Below are 24961 nucleotides of genomic sequence, written 5' to 3' on the forward strand. Positions count from 1 at the left end.
ACTAGGGTGCTAACAAGGACTAGAGAGAACAAAGACAATCTTAGCATAAACTTGATATAACAACCACTGGCCTAAAGACAGAGAAAGAACTGGCAGGGGAGTGACTGGTGAACAGTGTATAAGTAGGAGGAGACTAATGAGGTGCAGCTGGTGAGTAATCAGGGAAGCGGGGCAGGTGTGTTGAATAGTGTAATCAGTGCAAGGGCTAGGCTAGTGTGAGAAAAAGAAGAGAGGAAGGTGGAGCTGGGCAAACCTGACACAACCTTTCTGTGGATAATCATTTTCCCATCCTCTAATGCCACCAACGGAACATTGTTTCCCTTTATACATGAGAAATATCACAATCTAATCACCAAGGAGACGTCCTGATGCCGTTCCCATTTGCCTTTAGTGAGTCTGAACATTTCTCTCCCTCACCTCTGTGTCTGTGCAGCGTTCATGCCTGGCCCAGTGTTATATGGCAGCGTCATTGACACCACCTGCATCCTGTGGGGCAAAAAGTGCGGCAAACAGACTTCCTGTCACTACTACAACCTGGACCGCTTCAGAGAGAGGTGAGACACTCTGAGATGGAGGAACACTCCAACCCAGCTCCAGTTAGAGGGAGCGGAGTGGTGTACAGGGAAGAGATACACATTCGTTTTCTGACAAACTGGAAAGGAAGTACATTCAGATAAGATGAACCTTTATTAGTCCCACAACAGGGAAATTCACAAAGCTACAGAAACAGACACTCAGTGCTATGACTAGAAAAATAACAGACAAGGTATTATCAATATAAATATAAGAAGAAGAAGTAAAACAATATTACACACTGGTATGCTGAGTATTTACAGTTTTTCAGTCTGTAGGTGTGGGAGTCCTTCAGCAGGGATGTCAGCTTGGCCAACATCCTCCTGTCTCCCACCACCTCTGCATTTAAGCTGGCATAAAGTTCAACCCTGTTTTGTTTGCTAGATGCTCTTTCTCCTGGGTGAGAACAGAGACAGAACAGGCAGCTGAGCTGTTCAGTTCTGGTGGTCCACACACTCCCAGCTGAGTTGCACATTCGTGCTGTGTAAAATGTAGCTGTCAGCACAAAAGCATGCTGTTTTTAAATGTGCTGTCAGAGTGATTATTTCACAGCAGCATCGTGTGGTTTTCACACTGGAAAAGTCTGTGTGGGTTCTCTCCAGTTACTCCGGCTTCCTCCCACAGTCCAAAGACATGTAGCTTAGGTTGACTGGTGACTAACTTGCCTGTAGGAGTGAGTGTGAGTGTGTGTGGTTGTTTATCTACCTGTCAGCCCTGTGACAGACTGGTAATCTGTCCAGAGTGGACCCCGCCTCTCACCCAGTGTCAGCTGGGATTGGCTGCAGCTCCCCACGACTCTGTTCAGGAATAAGTGGTGTAGTGAATGGATGGATATTTGGATAGATGGAAGTCTGGAATACGCACAAAGTCCACAATCACCTATGTGTGTGTATATATCCAGGTTCCTGGGTCTGCAGGTGGTCTTTGTGCTGCTTTGCTTCCTGCTGCCCATCGTGGTCCTGCGCAAGATGGCTAGACATCAGGAACAACAGCCGGAGAGTAAAGGGGGGTACAAGCTGGTGAGCAAGGAGAAACCACCAGAGAACACTTCTTCCAAAGAACAGGAAATGGAAGGCATCAAAACCTGAGGAAGCGAAGTGAGAGGATGCAGGGTAAGAATGAGGCAGAGGCTGAACAAGGAGATTAAGCAAAGAGGAAGAGAAAGTTTTCTAAGATGGTCAAACAGAAAGGTGCTGCTCTGTCAACACTCAGTGTGTCCAGCGTTTCTCCTGACTGTCTGGTAAAGCACCAGCCTGCACGATGAGACTACAATATGCTTCAATACTGTGTTTTTTGCTGAGCCATATATTGTCACATATATAAATGAAATGTTTTTATATGACCCCAAACAGCCGGCTCCATTTTTAAAATGGTGCCTGTGCTGCTGATGTTTGCAGTTCCTACTAGATGCTGCTCAAGGAAAACTGACTGTACCGTTGTACTTAAGTAAATGTGAGAACTCCCAACTTATATCTGCAAATTCAGAGTCGGTTACTGTGATCTTTGATGCTGAGTTCAACCATTCAGATTACTTGTGCTGTGCTGCAGCATGGCTCCAGGAAGGTCAGCGTCAGTCTGACGGTCCACCAGAGTGAAATATCTCAACAACTATTGGATAGAGTCTCATGAAAGGTGTTTCAGACGTTTATGGTCCCAGAGGATGCAACCGGCCAGACTGGTGCTACTAGGACATGGACATTATGTAATTAAGTGATATGTTTGACAGCTGCTGAATGGATCACTTTGTTCTAAGACATTCAAGCTCCTCAGATATCTACCAAACCATCGACCTCAGCTGGGTTTGGTGTTATCTACCATGCTAAACTAAGATGGTAAACAGCATGCTGACATTGTCACCGTGATGATGCCAGCAGGCTGCAGCATAGTGTTTAAGAATTTACTGTATCTTCCAGAAATTGTATTTGAAATGTTTTACACACCTGACCCTGTTTTTTGTGACTTAGCCTGCAGTGATTGTAAATTTTTATCATTTTATTCATGAGTGTTTTTACTCTGAAAATCACATATTTCAAGTAAAGAAAATGTTTCTAAATATTTTAAAAAGATATTATTTCACATGACCTTGTTGATGATGGTTTTATACTGACTGGCCTTAAAATACAAATGCTGATCATCATCAGATTCAAAGACTAAATTAAGGAGGTTCCAGTGCAGTGGAAGACTATAGGTATTTCAGCCAAGTTCTCATTGATACTGATGTCAGTTTGTGAACTATATATGTTGGGGGCATCATCATTTTGCTTACAATCACTACCAAACTGTGTAGACCTTTCTTGGGAATATTCTAATTCACAGTTAAACACCAGGATATCATGAGGAACTTTTTCAGGAAATTAGCCTGAAAATAGAGGAGCCATGAAATAAAGTGCTACCAAAATGTCCACTGTTGTGTAGCTGTTGGAAATCTTATATCTGGTTGTATATTTTTGGTTAACATCTTGTCCAATGAATCACAGAGTTGAGATGGAAATTTGGAATTTTATAGAGCGGCTTCTGAAAGTATTGAGACTCCATCACTTGTCAGATAAAGCTGACATTTTGCCCATCGTCTACACTCATTCACCCATAATAGTGAAAACATGCTTAAGAATTCCTCGCAAATGTATTAACAGTCAAAATCGTCTTCAGAGCCTGTGCTGTGGCTCCAGACTGAGCTTGGCTGCATCCTGTGTGAGACGTGTCCAGACCGTGACCAGAGTCCATCTGTGGCAACCTGATCTGGTTGGAGAAGACAACACATGCCTGTGTTTAAAAGGTCCTACAGTTCACACTGCGGGTCAGGACAAGTAGACCTTCGTGATAGTTGTGCAGAGTGATGGGCTATTATCTACAGCACAAATTGTGCAAACACTGAGGGGGCCTGAATACTTTCTGACGCCACTGTAGCTGCGAAGTTGCTCCACTAAACTGAAGAATCTCCAACAGTTAGACTGAATAGCTGGTCACAGTTTTCATTAAGACAAGTATTTTATTTCTTTCACTGACTGGGATTTAAATCTGACTGATGATGCATTTTAATTTGTTTTTATGATGTCCTGACAGAGTTCAAACAGAAGCGCCAAGTTCACCATGTTATAACTGACATCTTAATGGCAGTGTTTACATAAAACATTCCTCACGATCTGCCACAGACAAGCTCAGGCAGGCGCCGCTGGCGGTGAGATCATGCTAAGGCTGTGACAGTTAGTACAACCAGCTCCTGTTTGTGGTTCTGCTGCAGGATCAAACATGAACGGCTCTTGGCAATGCAATGACTCCACATGTTAAATGAGTTTTTAAAGAAATGGTTATTCTGTTTTGTTGCAGAATAACATCACACTGAATAGCCTAGAAGGATTTTAGATAAAAAAAAAGAGTATACATTATGGCAAACTTGATCACTGGGTACATCCCAAGTCTCTTACATGTGTCTACGTTTCCCACACTTGTGTTGTTTCCTTGCAGCAGTGGTTCACACACAGTAGATGTCAAGTCAGTTTCATTTATATAACTTGGTGTCACATCACCAGTTTGCCTCAAGTCCTATCTGGTTTACCTGAAGAAGCAACTGCAGACTCATTTCACGGTGACCAGTACCATTGTGCTGTGGTCGTATAGCCAAGTCATCTGAGTGCTGCACAAACAGGAATCAGTGTTTTAGTCCAAAGGTCTGCTTCCTCATGAAGACATGGGACAGTCTGCTGTAGAAATAAGAGGAAGTGAGTGTTGTTCCTCCTTTTGAAGTAAACGCTAATCATGGAGCAAGCCCTGCTCTCTGGAGTTCAGTGGTGCAGTACTAGATTTTCTGAAGCGCCACCTTTGTGTGGACATTATGTGAAAAAAAACGTTTTTTGTGCTTTGGATTTTGAATTTGGTTATACGTCCCCCAAGTGTGGACCCAGCCAGACTGTCTCCCCCAGTTTCCAGTCTTTATACTACACTAAGCTAACCATATCCGGACTCCCCACACAGATGGTGATTTTCAGCTCACTCTCAAAACAAAAAGCTAAATAAAGATTTTGCAAAATGTGATGCTTCCCCTTTATGGTCAGGCTCTGGAAGATGCACCGAAATATAAAGGTATGTTTTCTGCTCATTCTTCAAAGGCTAATAGCCTTCCTCCTGCAGACCTTTGACCCTCAGACCTCATTGGTTTCCTGTTGGCTGGTTTTTGTCTGAACTGAACAAGGCTGATTTTTTTTTTTTTTCAAATTCAGCCATTCTGTCAAAGATGCTTCTTCTTAAGCCTCTGCAGGAACATCTTGAAGAACACTGGTCACAGGTTCAATTCTCTAAACTCACCAGGAAAGAGAGAGATGCAAATATTTCTGAAGGCAGAAACAATTTTACTAGTCCAGTGTGAAAAATAATTCTCTAGTCTAAATACAACAAGACACATGGTTACAATCTGTTTTAATAGTAACTGAAGCTGCAGCTCAGTTCGCTCTGGTGACACTCAAGTCTGTTTTTAACAAACTCAGAATGAAACTCATAAATGTTCTTCAGACCCAAATTACATCTAAAAAAAAGTTTTAAAAGTTGTTGGAAGTTGCCTGAGAAATGAGACATCACAAATGTTATGCAATCTTTTATGCTATACTCCATCAGCGAGCTGATTTTACTTTTATTTAAGTTCATTTTATTTATGTGAGGTCTTCTCCACCACTCAGGTTAGCATATGTTCAGATCAGTGATGTTTTCCTGATGTGGCTAAAGAATCTCGCTTGTGTCCTGGCAGTTGAACAGGTTTTACTGTGTGGTTGCCTGAGCCATGGTTTAGGAAGTCAGAAGGTCTTGTTGAATAAAACAGTCCTGTGTACCACCAGTTTTGTACTAATGTGATAAACTGGTGCATTTCTGTGTGTTCCCTCTGTAATGTTCTGTGGCTTTACTGCATGTCCACCACCTTTGTCTTTAAATGAAGAAGCTGCTTCTTTAATCCAGCTGGTCAGAACAATAGTTGGAATGCTTAGAGAGGATTTATATTTCCTGCAGATGGTCAAGTCCTCTCGGGAATTCTGGCAGCTCACTTTCTTCTGGGAAGTGTTTCAGAAACCTCAGGAATTCGGTCTATTTGGGAAATCAAGGCCGTGTGTGTGTGTGTGTGTGTATGTGTGTGTGCACGTGAGCGCATGCCACACACGAACACACGCTCAGGTACTGTAATGTCCCACCTTACCAGGGCTGTTGAATGACTCCAACATAGTCATTCTGAAAAAGCAAAGATGAAAGTTTGTGTGTTACCACTGAATTTCACTCAAATGCTGGAAATTTTTGTGAGCCTGGGATAAGCACTGTTATCAGCCTCCATATGTGTTTGCACATATTAATCCAAAGCACAAATATCTGGTGAGATTCCTGTTCCATAGTTCCTGATTAAAATGTGTAAAATTCTCCTGATTTTATTTTGACATAATTTATATTTTCAAAGTAATATGAATGATTATTCTTATTTAAGGGCTCAGTTTGGTGTTTGGCATTACATCATCTCTGCTCAAAAAAAAAACCTATTCAGGGGTTCAGTATCATTAGGGTGGACAGTGTGCGAGCTCCCTCTGCTGGCTGCAAATGTCATTACATGAACAAAGGCTCCTGTCATCTGCTTAAACAGAAGACTAGTAGTGATATAGACTCAGCTTAAGTCTGCAAAACCTATTATTAAAATTATTTCCACTGAACTTATGCATAGTCTGCATTTAAAAATCTGATGTTTATTATTATCATACAATCTTAAATGAGAAGATTCCCCATCATCCATGTAAATGTGGCCAAAATTTGACATTTGCACAATATTGTTTGAAGCCCTGTCCCACATAATCACCCAATATGAAGGTTCCTCCAAGGATGACTAATTTATAATGAAATGAAATAAGTAAAATCAAAACAAAACAAGTTCATCCTCTGTGAGACAGAATATCTGACATAACGGCCCTCCAGACCGGTATCTGCTGGTACGTCACTGGACCGCTTTATATCTCCGTCTTTATGCACAACATCCAGCAGGCAAACAACATACTGAATATGAGACACGTTTGGTTTCATTGTCGTGTTTATTTCTTGTAACACAAATGACAATATTTGATTTCTTTAAAAATGCTGAGCTCCAAGTACTGTCAGTGAGTATTCTGTCAGGTTAACATGAGCACACCGACGTGTTTCAACATGAAAAGTAAGATTAAACCCAATGTCCTTGCAAACATTCGCTACTACAAACGCGAACACCTGACATCCCTCCTAGGACCTGCTAAGAGTCAGTGTGTGGAGGGGCTTATTTTTCTATACTTGTGCATCCCAAAGTACATGACTTACTATTTTCATACACAGTTTGTTGAATTATACAAAAACAATGGGTTGTAACATTAGGGCACGTGTCGGCTTTTGTTAAGGCTAGGTGAAGTCTCCTGGAAGCAAATGTAAGTATTTTAATGGACCCGGTAAGTGATGAAAAAAGGAGTGTGTGTGTGTGTGTGTGTGTGTGTGTGTGTGTGTGTGTTATATTGTCAGGTCCTTGGGGTTGACCACTCTGCCAATGAATAGCAGTGCCCCCGATGCTTCATCCCGGATCAGGTAGAGGAATGGGTGGTCCACTCGGTATGACAGGTGGCTGGGAGTCGCAGCAACGCTGGGGTACTGATTCCCCTCAGGTGCCGTCTCCATGACAACCTTGTGATTGACACTGCTGAGCTTGGTGGGCTGAGCTGAGATCTTCTCCAGGTCCTGGTCCTCTAGCCATTCAGCGAGACCTGCAGGGACAGAGGCCAGGATCCAGGTAAGGAGGAACAATCACTGTCTGTATTTAAACAAGCAGCCAGCATTCACTCATTGCCAGATTGTTCTGAAGAAATGTCTCTCATGATTCTGTTTAGTATTCATTCTCTCTGTGTATGTCCAGTTTCTGACCCATTTCTCCTCTGGACTCTAACCCTGCCTGCCCCCTATATGTAAACTGTTGGATTTGTTTGTTCCCTCCTGGTTTTTGGTCCATTATTTGTCCCAGGCTTTCTGCTTGCCTTTCTTGTGTATGGACTCCTGTTTCTCCCTGGATCTGATTATTTGTCCTGCCTGTTTGGAGACAAGCTGCTTTTGACCCTGTGACCAAAACTAAGTAACCTGTCAGTACACCTACCTGTGTCAGCCACTATACCTGAATATTCCTGTTTACCTGCCCTGTTACCCCTTACCACTACCTCCGTGTCTCTGGTCTGCATCTCAGCAGTCAATTGGCAAATAGAAACAGAAACCAACAACACTGCATGAATGAACTTCAGATATGGATGAATGGAGAAACCTGATCATCTTCATCAGTAGATTCCTAGTTCTCTACAATAATCCTAGACTTGAATAAGAAAAACAAGCTACTTTGTTGTGTGTGAATGTAGTACAAACGTGAGGTAAATATTTCCAATCAGAGCTAAGCAGGCATCATATTGGTTCTTATTTTTGCATTCTTATCTATTTAAATGCAAATCTTTGTCAGACGTGGTTGGTTTTTGGACCTACCCAGGTCACCAAGCAGCGGCAACAGGTCTGTGGAGTAGCTGAGCCTCAGGGCGGGCAGACTGAGGAACACCTGGGCAGGAAGGAGCGTCAAAGAAAGGTCCTGAACAAACTCGGCGGTCAGACTCTCCTCCAGCAGGGTCATGTTTGAGGTCACTTCATCAGGCAGGAAGATGAACATGCTGACATCGTCCTGCATTGCGATCTGAGCGATCTGAAAAAGATCGTTCCACAGATGCATCAAAAAATGGACTGAAGAACTGTCACATCACCGCACAGAGCGCTGGTTGATGAGGTTTAAAACAATTTGAGAACATTCAGTTATTGTTTACGTGTCCAGGGGGTCTGCTGTGTTCACCAAATTAAATGTGAGGAACGTACATGCAGCACCTTGATCACGGTCAGATTAGATCAGCCTACAGTCGTTTATTAAACATAAATTTGTTAGTATTTTCTGTTTGAAAGTCACAGAGTGGAGCTCTGAAGATGACAGACAAAACTGTCCCAGAGTTTCTAAACAATGACAGAAACACAGTTGTCAAAAATTAGTAAATGGATATTTTAGTTAAATTAACTCTATCATCCATTTTGAGCCAATGAGCTTCCTAACAACTGCCAGGCAAGACTTATAACTAATGTTACTAATTATAAGCAAAAATATTCACGACCCTTGTGAATAAAATGTCAGATTTGAGCCATATTCACTGCTTTCTAAGGGTTTTAAAGACCTGTTGTCTCACGTTGCTTCAAACAGTGCCTTCCAGAGTTCAAACACTAACCGTGCAGCTCAGGTCTGAGTCCGCTCCCATCTTTACAGGGTAGCTGTCCTGTTGCATCATGGGAATTCTAATTGAGGCCCCGCCATCCACCTGAAAGTTCTGCAGCACCCTGCTCTCACCGAACCGAGTCACCCATTTCCCTGTACACAGACAGAAGACTCAGCAGTTGTTGCCACCCATGCACCCTCAGCAGTCCAGTGTTATTCCAATGTCAGAGCTACTGTGTTTAACAAAACCTAAAAAAGACTGAGAGACTTTAAACCCTCCTCGACGAACCTTTAAAGTAGGCGGCGCTCACAGCATTCACTCCTGGGTTCCGGGGAAGAGGCTTGGTCAGGAAGCGCTGCACCTTCCCACCTGTCTCCTGCGTCACCCAGTCATTGATGTCCTTCATGTCTCGGGCTCCTCCCAGCAGCGCCTTAGGACGAACTCCATACTGCCCCTCCACCAGCGTGAAGAAGTCTTGCGTCACACGAAGCCCTGAGAAAAATGACGTTAGATGCTTTAACCTCATCAACGCTGCTATTGGCTGAGTGATTCAAATGGTTTCCTGTGATATTTACACTCTATTTTATTTTATGAGCTTTTCATTCTTCCACCAAAACTCTTCTCAGCAATAAGCAGTGTTCGGTGTTTGTGTCACTGCAGTTCAAAAAAGAGAAGAGTCAGTGGTGCTGATGGACTCACGTCGAGCCAGGTAGATGCGTGCAGCCATGCTCAGGCCTTTTCCAGGGGTCTTGACTGAGAGCAGCAGGTCCTTCAGGGTGTTGTGCAGCTGAGGGTCCTGCAGGGTGTGGTACCTCAGGGCCCTGAACAGCTGCCTCTCAGCACGCTCAGATCCTCCTGGGGAGCAGGAGAGATGGTGTTATTAGAGACCCAGCAGGCTGAAAATTATGCCCAAGTTCAGACGTGTATTCATCTGCATCAAGACAGTAATCAGCAGATTAATCCGTGAACCCTGCTGTTTTTATTTCCACTAGTTTATTCTGGAGTTTCAAGTGTTATATAACTACATAAATATTGCTATTAAATGTGTTTCAGCTGTGAAATATTACTCATATGGATGACTTTGTCTTTGCGTCATTGAGTGGAGGAGAAATGCCAAGAGGCCGGGACTCACCACGTAGCGTTAGGTAATGGTTTACTGCCGCTTCAGTTCCTTCCCCCAGAACAATACAAACAGTAATTGGTGTGAGGAGGATGTGTTCTCTGGTTTTTGGTGTTTGCTGATTTATTGTAATGAATGATCCAGGGAGTGTAATATTAAATGGTATTTTTTCTTCATCCCGATCAACAGATTGATAATAAAGCAGTAGAAGGAGAAGTTTACAGTTACGGCTGCAGCATGTGTTTGAGTTCTATGCACTACAAAGACTCACTTTAGAATTTTGGGTTCACCTTGAAACATCTTGCTAACTATCAGGCTGAGACCAGCATGAAGCTTTGGACCTGTGCAGTAATAGAGCTGAATTATGAAGGATATCCTCTGTCTGCGCAGTCTCAGCTCAGACCAACTCATGGTAAGTGGACTGTACTTATACAGAGCTTTTCTACCTTAGCTGGACAAACGCTTTACAGATTCACCCACATGGCAGAGCTGCCATGCAAGGCGCTGGGGTTCAGTGTTGTGGCCGAGGACATTTTGACATGTGGACTGGGGAGAACAGGAATCGAACCGCCAACCCTGCGATCAGAGGTCGACCCGCTCGTCCCCTGTGCCCCATGTTGGGGCTGCAGAGGAAAGATGAGTCGGACAAAGCAAAGGCCAAAGATGGAACCACCACAGTCATCGTGCCAGTGCTAGACAACAATGAGCTGTGGTGTTTCTGGAGAACAGCAAACACAAGGGAGATGCAGTTCTTCACCCATGGACAGCTGCGTCAGCACCGCAGACGCGCTGATGGGGGCCAGGAAGATGTTGGTCGCAGCTTCACGGCTCGCTAGGACACGGAACAGGTTGTAGCCAAAGTCTGAGGTTGCAGCACCCATCTTTGTCACCGGTGTGGTGAAGAGCTCCACATGCTGCTCCTCCTCCCCCGCTGCCTCCTCAGCTCCTGTCTCCGACTGCAGCAGGTCAGTAAACAAGTCAGTGTTTTAACAAACCTCATTACTATGTTTGGTGATTTTCAAAATTTTTCTTATCAACAAATCCCATGTTCAGACTCACTGAATGTGTCCTACTGTACTAACAGCTACTCTGTGCCATCGAGCGCCGCTGTGTCCCAAAACTACTGAAACCAAATCAGACATGGTAGTTTATTTGACTCAGCCCTAGAGATGCCATCCAGCTACCACAGATACTCAGCGGTGGAACGAAACTACAGTAAGGACATTTATTTAAGCACAGCTTTGAGGTATTTGTACCTGAGTATTTCCATGTCCTGGTATTTCGTACTGAGACTTCACTCCATGTCATAGACAAACCATGTACTTTTTACTGCCCTACATGTATCTGATAACTTCAGTTCCTTTCCAGAATCAGATGAATCAAACCAAACCCAGTAGAACCATCAGACTCTGTTGATCCCGGTGGGAAATCCACCAGCTACCCAGCAGGATGGAAAGTACTTGACAGTATAAATATATAAGGTAGTTAACATCAGCTCCACCTTTACCAGCTGCAGCATTAAAGTGATGAACACAGTAACACATCAGTCACTATGATCCAGTGGTATCAGAGACATTACTGGGACATGGGCCGCTCTCCAGGACGAGTAGTGGTACTGATGGTACTTCGGGTAAATTTGGATGCTGATACCTTTGTGCTCTTACTTAAGTAAAGGATTTGAGTACAAATACTCACTAGAGATTAAATGTGGATTAATTCTGAAAGTAGTGTCAACAAATGCACCGTCATATGTAGGAAGTTATAGAGCCTTTTTAGAAATAAAAATGTGTATTTGTCTGCATGTGGGACTAGTTGAATAACAACAAAATAAAGCCAGACTTATTTAGAGTTAAAACAAAATAAAAATGTGCAGGCAGGTGATATGGGTACCTGAGCCTGACAGAAGCTCAGTATGAGTCCAAACACCAGCAGGAAAGTTGTTCGCTTCATCCTGAAAGACAAACAGAAGGACGTGTTAGGCTAATGGTGCTGGGAACAGAGCAGACCCAGATGTGGGATTGTACAGAAGAGCACATGATAATTCTGATGTTTAGTGTGTTGATGTGCTCTGGGTGTCACCTGAAAATGATGAGTGTCAGTGACACCTGGGTTTCTGTACAGATGCCAGATATGTGTAAATGTCTTTGTTTAGGGATTATAAACATGTTTTACTCTGTTCATCTCATACAGTAAAACACCAGCTCTGCTGCCTTTACTTTAGCAGGGGGATCTTCTACATCAAACATGACAGAGACACTGGTAACTGTGCAAAAACTATTTGGAAGAAAAAGTATCAAAAGAGAAAATGAGAGAAGAGTCTCTGAGTCCTTCAAAGTCGTCTTTCTTTGTAAAACGTTTTTGGACTTACAGGCAGTAACAATGTCTTGTATAATTGTAGTGTTAATGCCACAAAATGATATGACCTGCTGAAACTTCACCACAATACGGTACAAACTGAAGATGCTGTCAGGGCCACAAAAACATATCAGATCATCTCTGCAGCCTCTAAAAGTTCATATGCTGCATCGCCAGTCTCCTCCAGAGTGAGGACAAAAACTCAAACACAGTCTCCTTTGTTCTTCTACACACATCTGGATCTGGTTCTTGTGGTTTCACAACAACAAAAGTCTGTCATTTGAACCCCGGACCACACCCAAACACACACACACACACACACACACACCACAGGCCTGATGGGAAAACCAGATGATGTCGTCCAAAATCCTCCTTGCCTGCCCAGAGCTCAGCGTCCCAACTTCACTGAGCTTCTGATCGTTTTCCCATCAAACTGTCTCAAGTCAGTTAAAAGAGAAGTTCAAAAACATGTTTTATGAAAACAGGGTGCTGCTCAGTAGACATAAAGATGAGACAAGCAGACAGTGCTTGACAAATCAAGGTACTTCACACTAATGTAATAAAAATTACCTAAATCTGCAGTGATGCAGCAGCCCCGCTGGCAGAGAAGCAAAAGCTTCAAAGAAAAACAGATTAGAGACAAAAGCAACAACAAAATAAAGTGGTAGTCATCATGTCTGACATGTTCACCACAGCATGAAGGCAACAAAGGCAAGTCTTTCAAGTTTTATGTGGAGAGTTGGTGTGTTTCAACTGGAGCTGTGAAAGCAACAGTCGCTGATTTATTTGGCATGCACCCTGTCAAAGAGAGTTGTTGACCGTGACCAAGCCTGATAGAGTCCTGAACAGCTGACACACGTTTCCTGCAGGAATTTGTCTCTGATCTACTCACAGGAACCTTTTCTCTTGGATGCTCCTCAACTCTCTGATATCACATCAGGGACATTTAAAAAGTCGAGCTCACGACCCCAAAATGATTCCACGGAAGTGGAGACATGTTGTTCTTGGCACCAAAGTCTACAAACCCCAGTAACCTCAGTAAAAATGGTTCTGAAGATCAAATGGCAAACATCTCCAAGAATTAAACCGCTTCACCAACTACAGTTAAAAGACGATGTGTTTGCAAGTATTTCACACTATAGAATCGAACTGTTAAAGTTTAACTTGAGTCGATCCGTGCCGAGACAGAGCTCTGACCCGCTGTGGAATCAGAGCTATTATATAAAGGGTTCAGTGGAAAACGTCCAATTGTGGTTGTGTTTCTTGGCGCTCAGACACTGGCTGAGATGGAAAATTTGAATTGAACTGGAGAAAGTTCGTTGTTTTAGAAAAAAAAATTTACTGACTGGAAACACGACTGCTTGTTCATTAAAGACAAACACACAACGCAGACGCTGTGAGGGGTTTCTCTTAAAGCCCAAAGATGAAACCAATGAAACGAAGGGCCCTGCGCTCTCTGCAGGATCAGCAGACAGCTCAGCCGGGCTGCTCCGTTCAGTTTCAGACTGAAGCAGCACCGCTCTCGCATCATGCACCACTGAAGCAACAACTCGATCGCAGTTATGGTCTGGTCAAGCTAAACTTCTGCGACTTTAAAAAGCAAAATCTAAATCTTGTGCGTAAAAGCGCAAAAGTAACCAACAGAGCGCATACAGACGCACTCACCTCCGTTCTGCTCCGCACGGTCCACGTCGTTCACTCTCTCTCTAGTTGCACTAGACGAGTCCTCCGATGACGCCCACAGCGGCGCGCGTCCAGCTGCCACCAGCAGAGCGCCGGGGACGCGCACGAAGGACAGAAGCTGCTAAATCAAGATGAATGAAACTTTACAGCAAAAGACAGAAAGCAAGAAATCAAGAGGGCAGAACGGTTTAATGTACAGACTAAAGTAAACATGTTGTAGGTGTAGCTAACTGCACCAGAACAAAACCTGCTCATAATGTCAACGCTCATCACAGAAGTCCTGGTCTGGTAATTTTTAATCCCATGTGTCAATATTTAGGCAGATGTTATTTGATCAAATGTGAAGCTTATGACCCAGATCGGGGAGGGATTTATTTGTCCTCTGTGGAAGTTTTATACATTACAAACTGTTAACCCCCACAGATGTGACCAGTCAGTAGCTATTCTGCAACCATGTGTAGGCTCCTGTCACAAACTGCACTCCTGCTTGTGTGGGAGTTGTCATCGTTGTCAGATGTTGCGGGCAGTAGCACATAGGAAGAGTGCTGCAGAAGAAGAAAGCAGGAAAAATCACATGTGACTGTTCTTAAACTTTTATAACCTACTGGTGGCTTTATGTCACCATTGCACAGCATATGTATTGTTTCCCCCCACCTTTTTATTCTCAGTTTTAAAAATACGTTAGTTGTCTGATAGTATGTTTTAGAGGGAAACAGAAAAGGGAGACTGGGTTGGAGCTGCCTCAAGCTAAAAACTTAAATGAGCCAGTCATCACAGAGCAGCACTGTTGAAGTTCAACACTGGCCTCGAAGGGTGAGCTCATCAGAGAAAAATCTTGTTTTATAACATAATAATGCACAATTGTTGGAAAGATTTTGTTCCTGGAAACTTGTGTTTCATCTCAGGGAATTTTCTGTAGCCTACAGTACAGTGCTTGTTTTCATCAGCAGTAAACCCTGTCTTGTAATGCACTGAGGCCACGTGAGCAGCCACTGAACACTGTTTCATCATTATGATCAGGAACCTGAACCAGTGTAGTAAACCTGAAAGTTGAGAATGTTGCAATTCTGTGCTTGTTTAAATCTAAATGTTTGACGGTTTGAAACACATGTTTATTGGCCTTCATGCAGAGTTTGATAGGAGTAAACAAACAAAGGAGTTACAGTGTGATGTGCTAATCTGTGAGCTGTACAGGGGCTTGTAGGTGGATTGTGCTACCTCTGGACAATCAGGCTAGCTGATCCCAGTCTTTATGCTAAGCTAGGCGAACTGGTTGCTGTTTGCAGCTTCATATTATCATTCAGACACGAGAGTGGAATCAATTGTTTAATTCTTAGTAAGAAAGCAAACAAACATAATTTTGCAAAATATCAAACCGTTTCTTTAACTAGTGAAATCTTGAATTTCAAGCAGAAACAGAGTCATCTGGTTTGGAGCAGCTTTCATCCTCCTGTGTCGATTTTGGCCTGTTACCAGTGTCCAGTCCATTTACATGCTGTGGCTGTTCCTCCTCATCAGCAGGGGCGCTGCATGACTGTATGCTGCTGCCTGCTGCTGTCTCACTGCACAGTCTGTTGCTGTGTTCACTATTTCTGCCTCTTACCCTGACATCGCCTGGCACAGGTTGGTCACTCATGGTGTTGTTGTCATGGGGATCATCATTGAGCATGGGATTATTGTCAGGGGCAGGGTTTGTGACGATGCCCATAAAGAGGGGGGCCAGGGAGGCATCATCCACAAGGGCAAAGAGGAATGGGGAATTAACAGAGAAAAGGGAGACAGAGCGCATCGAGGTTACAGCAGTGGTGGCAGATGCCTCCACACCTTCCTCGCTGAGTTCTACTGTGCTGGCATGACGAACACCCGTCACCCTCAGGGAGTGGTCTGAAATCCCAGAGAGGTCAGGATCCAAAAAGAGAGAGCCAAGGCCTGATGGGGATAAAGAGGTGAGACTTTTATACTGAATGGCCATTCATACTCTGAATAGACATTCAGTGTAAAGCAAGAAGTTACAGCTCTGCAGGTGAGGAAAATACTGTATATTTTACACTTATGGATGAATGGAGAAAGAACAGGGTTGGTGGAAGTACGAGTAATTTATTTAATTAATGGGCTGTGGTCAAAATTAATTATATACATTTAAATTTTTGCCTAAAGGGCAATAGGCACCAGGAGCATACTGTAGATGTTCATTAAAGCACATATATCCAGACACCAGAGATGTCAACACATGTAATCCTTGGGTGGTGTTTCAACTCAACAGGACCCAAAATTGTCCTAGATAGGCTCTAGAAAAGCATCACTTAATATTCTCACCCATGCTTGTCAGCGCTTCCTGGAGTTCGTGGCGATACTGCAGCTTCACCTTCGGTAAGTTGACCTGCATTGTTTTCTCATGAGGTAGACGTCTATAAAGGTCGGAGATGTTCAGTTTTGGAAGCAAAGATGACACATTTTTTCTTCCTGGCAAGGGCAGGACGATCAAGAAGCTGGTGTTTCCCTTAAAGGGAAAACTGGCAACCTGGGCGAGAGAAAAGGAATTTCTTCTTATGTCGTCAGACAAGCTTAAGATACAAACATCCTTCTCCTCAGACACAGCATCACAAGACTGAAGTCAGACATGACCAGAAAACCTCCGGAGAGGTATCTTGTAAGAAGCTTTTTCTGGCTGTTCTTTTTAGTTGCTCATGCAAAGCACTAGTGCTGCTGTACTCCCGTCTTTCAAAGCCTTGGGTTTTTGGAAGCTTTTATCCTGAACCTCTTTTGTAAACAAGTCATACTCTGTTGACTCTGCTGCAGCCGCCATGACTTTCTAAAACGGTAGCATGTTCTGGAGGCACCAATGACTGGAACCAAAAATGACCGATGTAAGCACACAGTGATAACATTGTAATATTCTTCTTCTTCTATGGATTTTACTGGTGCTTGGCACCTGGCTGTGTAGTGATGCTGAAGAAAAACATTTGTTTAATAGGTGACTGAAGTGTTTTATAAGTCAAACGGGTCATCAAAATAAAAACAAGATATCTGTTAAAAATATTGATATTGACACATTTTCAAAGTCAGCTTAATTGATTGTCATGTGCATGGTTTTAAATATGTAATTGCTATGTTTATTTATTTATTCAAAAATCCACCTTTTCTGTCAAATTACTTCTGTACGACCATTCCTGCCAGGACATCAGGGCAAATTGTTGAAAATCCAGAGTGTCTTGAATTAACTAGGTCAGTTATTTGTCTAAGTGTTTATGTAGTCACCCTACAGGAGAGAGAAGAAGAAGAAATCTAGAAACCCACATTGTTTCTAATCCCTGTTAAACAGCAACAAATATCATGCAGCGGTGGATGAAGGCCATGTGGTAATGTACAGTATTACTGATGTGTTCATCAGTGACGCTGGTACCTGTGCTTCGAGCTCTGGGTCGTCCAACAGGCGGAGTGGGTAATGTGCAGACCTCATCATGTCCACTGACACCAGGTTCTGTCTGTCCAGGTAGAACACACCTTTAGAAGTTTTTAGAGGGTCAAATTGTGTCTGCCATTCACCTGAAAAGAGGAGGAGGGATGAGCAAGAGGGAATCATTTGTTAGTTAAAAAAAAATCTGTTTTTTGAATCTGATCATTATGCATTTTTAGAAAGTTGGATGAGCACTGGACTTTGCTATAGCTGCTTCTGTTTACCCATATACGCCAGTATGTAAAGGCATGTTTACTGTTTACTGATGTTGATGTTTTTCTGCCTTGGGACCATGATCTCCATCATACAGTGAAGCAATTTGCAGCCACTATAATGGTTAGTTTTCACAAGTCTAAGACCTGTGTTGACGGACAGACACTCCCTCTGATGGAGGATTTTAGCAGTCTAAGGGTCCTGTTTGTGAGTGATTTTAAATGGACTATGAGACTTAGCACTTGTTAGGGCTAGTAGTTATAATATCAGTAGCTTTGATTGGGGCTTTGGAGGAGGTCAGTGGTTCCAGAACACCTTGGTTTTATGAGGCTGCTTTGAAAAGGGAGTGTTGTTTCTGGGATATGCTTTGTTGGATACCCTGAATCCATCTCATATCCCAGCTGGCCAGGTAACACTTGGCGATGCTCTAAAAAGAGTTGTTTTTGTGAGGAGTGAAACACTTAGACTACTCTGATCTGCTCAGTTACTGGCACTGATATCAGCTAGCAAATCCAGCCAGTTATTGTCTTCTTCACTGTAGAAGAAAATCCACCAAATCAGCTAAACCTCAGGACGAACCTCAAGACTAGCTGTAGCCTATAAAGTCTTTGACAGTCATGAGCATATACCGGAAAACTCAGTGAACCACTCAGTGGAGTTCTGGAAGTAGACGACCCCACAAATCCCATGAGAACCCCAACAGTTGTGTGTTCTTGTACAAAACAAATATGGGCAGCAACTAGGAGCTTGCACCTTTTATATGCAGTGACATGAAAATCCCCAAAAAAGAGGATAAAAGCTCAAGGGCTAGTTGAGAACCTTGACAGAGAGGCAACGCCAGTGCAGACTATAAAGCCTACACAGGGAGGTTAGGAACAGCTGTTGACTGCAATGAGAATAGTCTATGTGGTTTCATTATGTAAAATGCCATACTCGGTGGTGTTTGGTGGAATGAGTCACCTTTGAAGTATACAGCGTTCATGAGGATTAGCACCACATTATGTGGAATACTTTCCATGAAGTTGGGGATGTGGCCATTGGTGACATTCTCCACCCATTGGTTAACCTCCTCCACAGACACTAGAGGGACAGGCTGTGATTGGTACCTGGAAAGAAATCAAAGATTTTTATTTCAGAAAATGTTGTCAATGTAAGAAAAAACAGCATTGTTACTGTTTTTACGTCCTGCAACTGTAAACTCCCATGATCCTTCAATGTGTTCTCGGGTATCTTACTCTGTGATAAGCTGTCTTTCTACCAGTTTGTGTATATGTCTCAGATGTACCTGGCCAGAGAGTCTTCAACAAAAGACAGCTTCACCTCAAATCCTGAGGAATATGAGATGGGAGAGAGAATACAAAAACTGGTTAAGATAACTTTTACACCAAACGTCTTAGAAACATCACCAGTTCAACTCTCCTCACTACACACCTGGTCTCAGGTACATGCGTGTTGCCACATCCAGTGATGTCCAGATGAAATGAGGTGCAAGGCTTCCCAGTATATGATGGTAACACGGCAGATGGTGGGCATGAAGGCTCCTCAGCAGCAGTTTCTCCGTCTCATTGCGAGCGCCTGAGAGAAAATTTCAGCCAAAACTGTACAGGAACATATGGAGCAACCACCATACAATCTGAACATGTGACTTTCTATGTGCAAATGCTTCTCGGGGCAGAGCTGCTCTGAAATGTTTCTGCTCACCTAACATGGCATGAGACTAAAAATGTGTAGCCTGTGAAGATGTATATGTCAGACATTTGCTCAGCTGTGAGCAGGTTCATGGTCTGAAATTAGTTGAGTGTTAACTTTTGAAAAATCTCTCTGGGGTACAGTGACATAAGATGTATAGACTTTATTTCACACAGTGTGCATCCTGACTTGGTCCTGCCTAGTTAGGACTCAGAAATGACAGCAGTTGGCCCTTCTAACCACACTCCACACCGGCAACTTAATAGTGAAGTCTTGAGCTGTAAAACAAAATGACAGTAACTTCTAACTGACCTAAGGTGAGCTGAGCGAGGGCAAAGGCCAGGCTGAGAGGTGACAGGATGACATTCGGCTGATGTGGACCAACAGGAAGATTTTCAAGGAGCTGTAAACCCAGTCTCTCTATGGTGCCCGCTACTGCACGGTGTTCCTCAAGGCTGAATACCCGCCGTCCTTCACAGCTGTGAACTGTCTCATCTTCATCTGGAGCACTGGGAACTCCTGGGGTGGGCTCGTCCTACAGACATAACAGGCAGGATCCACTTCCTCATAAGATACCATCACATAATAAAGGACAAAACAAATAGTTTCACTCTAGTGCTTAAAAAGGTAGTTTACTAGACTCCGGTTGTTCTTACAGTCAGTCCCAGGTGACAGAGACAGAGCAAGAGAAGAAGAAGACACAGCTTCATTTTCAAACAACCAACCTGAAAAACAGAAAGACATCATCACCCACGAAGAAGGCAATGTTATAGCATCTATGGTCGTTTTCCTCTTTAGGGTGAAACATGGAAGATGGTTGACATTGACACATTGCATGTTTTTCTCTAGAGATAAGTTTGAAAAGATCAAGCTGTTTTGCCCACTATATGGCTGGTGATGGATATTTGTTTTCAAAGTGCATATCTTACAAGACGGCACATCTCAGAGGGCTCTATCCTGCATTTAAAACATTTTAAAACTGGTTCTTTTCAATGACCACCTGAACATAAATACTCCACAGTGACAACCATGATGTAGCCACAAGGCCCTGTAGTTCCCCACTGGAGAGTTTTGGGGAAACAACAATGAAGTCCCCCAAATTCAGTCCATCAAAGGCCACATTTCATCTCTGAAGTTATCCTATTAAGTAACATGTAACAATGCTATACATTCACATGAAAACATCCTAGCTTTCTAGCAGGCTAGCATATTAATATTAGCATGTTAGGATTACTCTCAACTGAAATGGACAAACTTATGTTCCGACATAACCTGTCATGAGCTTAAGTGCAAATTGTCCTGTTGATGTTGGTTAGTGAAAAGTAAGGGGATCCACACCAGTAATTAATACGCATCCTCTAGACAACAAGTGTCTCTGTACCAAATTTCAGGACAATCGATCTAATATTTTAGTCTGGACCCAGTTGTTTAAATGACGGACCAACATCTGTATAGCCACTGTGCTTTGGGTAAAAGCTGTAAGGGCTGTATCATTTTTCATTCAGATAGTCTCTGCTGCCAGTTTCTGTCCATCTAGTAGGGTTAGAGTTGCTTGAGCTTTCAGACATGGCTGCTGTATTTACCAACAGACTAAAGGTTACTGTTTCAGAAGCTAGTTTTGGCTGGGCTGCAATACACTGAATACACAGAGCACAGAATATCTGAACTACATGAACTTCATGAATCTGCCTCCGCTGTTTACGTGAGAAGGCTTAGCTTCACACTAATATATATGAACTGCACCCGTCCATCTATGGAGCTGCATCTTGGCTGTCTGACTGCAATTCAAAACATTCTTTGAATCAATGCATTTTTGTTAATTATAGATTATTTTAGCAGTGCTGCAAATTTCTCCCCTGAGACCAAGTCAGTTGACGAAGGTTTTGGTGAAGTCAAAGATGGTCCAAACTCACCTGGACTGTGACTAATGTGGAGGCAGACGAGGAGGAACACAAGGGATTAAAAGATGAGATGAATAAAATAAGTGTAAGGCAGATATGGTCAACCTTCTCTCGGCAGGACAACATTGTACCTGGACTCAACAACTGCTGCCCCCCTGTTGGCTGGTTAATAATCAATCTGGGATGATCATGGCTGTGTCTGTGGTCACTGCTCAGTATAAAAATAATGGGAATACTGCTGTAAAACCATAGAGGCTTTTGGCTTCACCGGTATTCATAGAAATTCATCATGGACTAGAAATGACCAAAGACATTCATTAGAGTTGTCGAAGTGAACCGATTTACCTCCAGCAGTAACCACCATGACACAGTAAAATGTCTTTAGCCCAGATGTTTGAACGCTCTATCAGTTACCCAACAGCCCAGAGGCCCACTCCTGTCAGGAGAAAGCAAACTGATGTCGAGTTAATCACAATGCCTCTGTCATGACTTAGACATGAAAAAGTCAAAAATATAACTTAATACTTCGTCATTATGACAGTAATCCTTTGTGCAGTCATTAACTATAAAATAAGAATTGTTCATTTAAAAGAAAGAAGAAGAAGAAGAATTTCTAAGATCATAATTACTGTTGAATCTAGATTATATTTATAATTATGATTTAGTAAAAAAAGTTCAAGTCCTTCATAATCATGAGTTAGGAAGTCCAAGGTCATAATAATGATTTATTTAAATATTGGTGCTCATTCCTAATTTTGCAGCAGTTCTTTGTTATAAGACACGGGCCATGTACACGTTTTATTACATGTAAAGCTCAATAAAAGAATCAAAGCTAAACTAGACAAAAGCCAAATTCACTGACAAAAGTAAGCTATTGAAAACAAAGCTAAAGTAAAAACGTAAATAAGCATAGTTCAACTAAACCTTATGCTAAAGCTAAACTAAACTAAACAAAACAAAGCCCAGCTAAAGTCAACTAAACAAGCAAACATTAAATCAACAAACAACCAAGATGAACTAAATAACAAAGCTAATATTAAAATAATCATGACAAAAATAAGCTAAACAATAAAGCTAAATAAAACCAAACAAAACAGAGTTACAATAAATTTGACGTCAAGGCCAAACTAAAGTAGACTTGACAGCAAAGCTAAATTAAACCTTAAAGCACAAATAAATAATAAAATCAAATAAAAATAAAGTTAAAACTAGCACTATAGCACAGGTTCACAGTACAATGACAGTGAGTTGCAGTGTTTCACATCCAAACTGCTCTGTGCACTAAACTGCCCTTTAGGTGGTGGCTTCTTGGCGCTCCAAGCATACATTCAGCAGAGAGAGTGGGCGAGTGTTTGTATTGTTCCGACCTCCTGGTCACAGCTTAACGCCCCCACAATGTGGCTCTGGAACGAACAGTGTCCTCCTTCCACTTTTGTTCACTTGGTTCTTGGTTTGACCACAGAACCACAACAACCTCTGAGACACTGTGATTTTTTGTTTTAAAATACTTCTGTTTCCAAGATATGGGGCAAACTACACCCACAGTATAATTCAAAATCTTTCTCAAATGCAGCTTTTATTGTATCCCTTATTTTGTAGTGCCACAGGCTCAAGAAGCTTCACTCTTGTGATCTTCATTGCACAGCAACTTGGATAATTTTCAGACCTATTTTTAGAGACTACAACATGAAGTGTTTGCCAGCCTTAGCCATGCAGATCAATGTGCGTCCACTGGGCGGCAGCAGAGGATAGAGTCTCACTAGAACCAGGTGATTTGTCACTTACCGTCACACACAGCTACAAAACAGGTCACTGAAATGTCAGCTAAATAAGTATTTAGCCTATTTGTTTTCATTTCACAGTTTCATTCATGGTTGACCAAAGATGACAGTTTCTGGTGTGAAAACAGGAAGTAATTTCTTTGACGTGATCAACTGAAGATTTATGATGTTTTAATTAGAAAGCATGTTGCCAATGTACATATACATACAGGTATAAACCAGTAATGTACAGAATGTGATGGCTATTACATAAGTATCAATACAGCAACATACAAATAGTCTACTACAAGTCCGGTTCAGTATGTACCTTGGTTTTGAAGTCATGGTTCAGTTTTGGTACAGTAAGGGAAAAATACAAGCCATAAAATTACTTTCATGACTTGTTTTTTCAGAAGAAATAATTTTATGATACACAATATTCAAAGCCTCACAGTTCTGTGACCCCCTCCCATCTCCTGCACTACACAGTGGAAGCACAGTTCTTTTAGCACAAGACTGTTACATCCCCAGTGCAAGAAGGAGCGTTACCATAGGTCATTCTTCCCCACAGCTATCAGACTGTACAATACATCACTGTAGTGATAAGATAGGTGAAATTATGAGGGACTATGCAATAGTTAACTGAGGTGCAATACTCAGATCATGGGGATAAAATGCATTGTAAATATGCGAATGTGCAAAATCTTGTTCTTGATTTCTCTCAAATACATTATATTGTCTTGTTTTAGGTATTTTTGAGTAGTTTTTCAAATATCCTCATGGCTGAAATACAGGTATTTCCCCCATTGCAGGATTGATTATGGGAGTAATATTCTTGTCCTTGATTTCTTGATCTCTTGAATACTATATTTTGTCTTGTTCTTAGGTATTTTGACTAGTTCTCAGGGATTAGTTGTGGGAGGATCATTCTTGTTCTTGATTGTCTCTCAAATACTATATTCTGTGTGGTTTTAGGTACTTTGGAATTTGTTTCTCAAGATATGTGTGTGGTGTTTGTTCTTATGGTGTTTTGTTGCTGCTCTCTATTGCTAGAACACGGGAATTTCCCCATTGTGGGATCAGTAAAGTCCTACCTACCTTCTGTTACAGTTCCTGCCATTATTATCCATTTGGCCACATGCAGTGAGAGTCCTGCCTCACACTGGTCGTGCAGTTTTCATTTTCAGTTCATACTTTATATTTCCATGCTTTACAAACTATAACATTTGTAGTATTATTTTACAGATGCACCGTTTATCCGAGCTTTGAATTACTTTCAATTGTAGCACTTTGATTTTCATTAATGTGTTTATGCTTAAATTTCTCACTTCACATATATTATACTGTGCGTAATGCATTATCTAACCTTTTATCTAGTTTGGATTAAACATGGGGCCAGTTGGATTTGTCTGTGCAGCAGAGCAGCTGCAGCCTTGTAGAAGTGCACCGACTGCGCCGTGAGACTCCATCTGGTCTGAACGCAGCAGGAGGAAAACAGAAACGCATCCAGAGACAACAGAGAGACGGTGAATCGAGGAGCAGAGTGAGGAAACAGAGGAGAGGTTAATCAAGGGCAAGAAGAAAAAATGTATAAAGATGAGACAAAAGCTGCAGCTGTTGTTTAATCTTGATGCGTATTTCATAACCAAACAAGATGCAAACACTGAAATGGCATAAAAAATTAACTTTAATCTAGTTTTTGGTGACTAAACTTAACCAGGCTTTCAGAAGCAGAGATGTCAGCCAGTGACATATATCCATCAGCAGTAGAAGAAATACTCAGGTGCTTTACTAAGTAAAAGTAGCATTAAATACTTGCAAGTAAAAGACACAGAGTGTACAGACTTACTTGTAACAGAGTACTTCTACATTGTGATATTACTACTCAGACTTACAGTATCTGAGTATTTGAGTTGTCCTTCCACTGCTGACTAATACACCCTCAC

General features: G+C 42.2%; 3 protein-coding genes across 4 annotated transcripts in view; 1 reads left to right on the forward strand and 2 right to left on the reverse strand.

Moving 5' to 3' along the window:
* The window catches only part of slco2b1 (solute carrier organic anion transporter family, member 2B1), a 40882-nt gene extending 37907 nt beyond the window's left edge, over positions 1–2975 (forward strand). For both annotated transcript variants that reach the window (XM_020587223.1, XM_020587224.1), the window contains exons 15-16: positions 434–554; positions 1475–2975. In XM_020587223.1, the coding sequence (XP_020442879.1) occupies positions 434–554; positions 1475–1661 (308 nt within the window). In that variant the 3' untranslated portion in view covers positions 1662–2975. The remainder of the gene's footprint in view (positions 1–433; positions 555–1474) is intronic.
* A 3617-nt stretch (positions 2976–6592) lies between these two features.
* On the reverse strand, positions 6593–14054 carry serpinf1 (serpin peptidase inhibitor, clade F (alpha-2 antiplasmin, pigment epithelium derived factor), member 1). Its single transcript, XM_020587234.1, has 8 exons — positions 13978–14054; positions 11848–11908; positions 10715–10913; positions 9537–9692; positions 9126–9329; positions 8850–8989; positions 8074–8284; positions 6593–7316 (listed from the first exon to the last, which is right to left on the reverse strand). Exons 2-8 carry the CDS (start codon positions 11905–11907, stop codon positions 7066–7068), a joined length of 1221 nt encoding a protein of 406 aa, XP_020442890.1. The 5' UTR covers position 11908; positions 13978–14054; the 3' UTR covers positions 6593–7065.
* Positions 14055–15400: 1346 nt separating this feature from the next.
* serpinf2a (serpin peptidase inhibitor, clade F (alpha-2 antiplasmin, pigment epithelium derived factor), member 2a) lies at positions 15401–21753 on the reverse strand. Its single transcript, XM_020587217.1, has 8 exons — positions 19991–21753; positions 19667–19863; positions 19097–19240; positions 18951–18993; positions 18626–18771; positions 17399–17541; positions 16312–16516; positions 15401–15924 (listed from the first exon to the last, which is right to left on the reverse strand). Exons 1-8 carry the CDS (start codon positions 20062–20064, stop codon positions 15401–15403), a joined length of 1476 nt encoding a protein of 491 aa, XP_020442873.1. The 5' UTR covers positions 20065–21753.
* Positions 21754–24961: the final 3208 nt, after the last annotated feature.

Source organism: Monopterus albus, unplaced genomic scaffold (genome assembly GCF_001952655.1).
Source record: "Monopterus albus unplaced genomic scaffold, M_albus_1.0 scaffold445.1, whole genome shotgun sequence".
Lineage (NCBI taxonomy): Eukaryota > Metazoa > Chordata > Actinopteri > Synbranchiformes > Synbranchidae > Monopterus > Monopterus albus.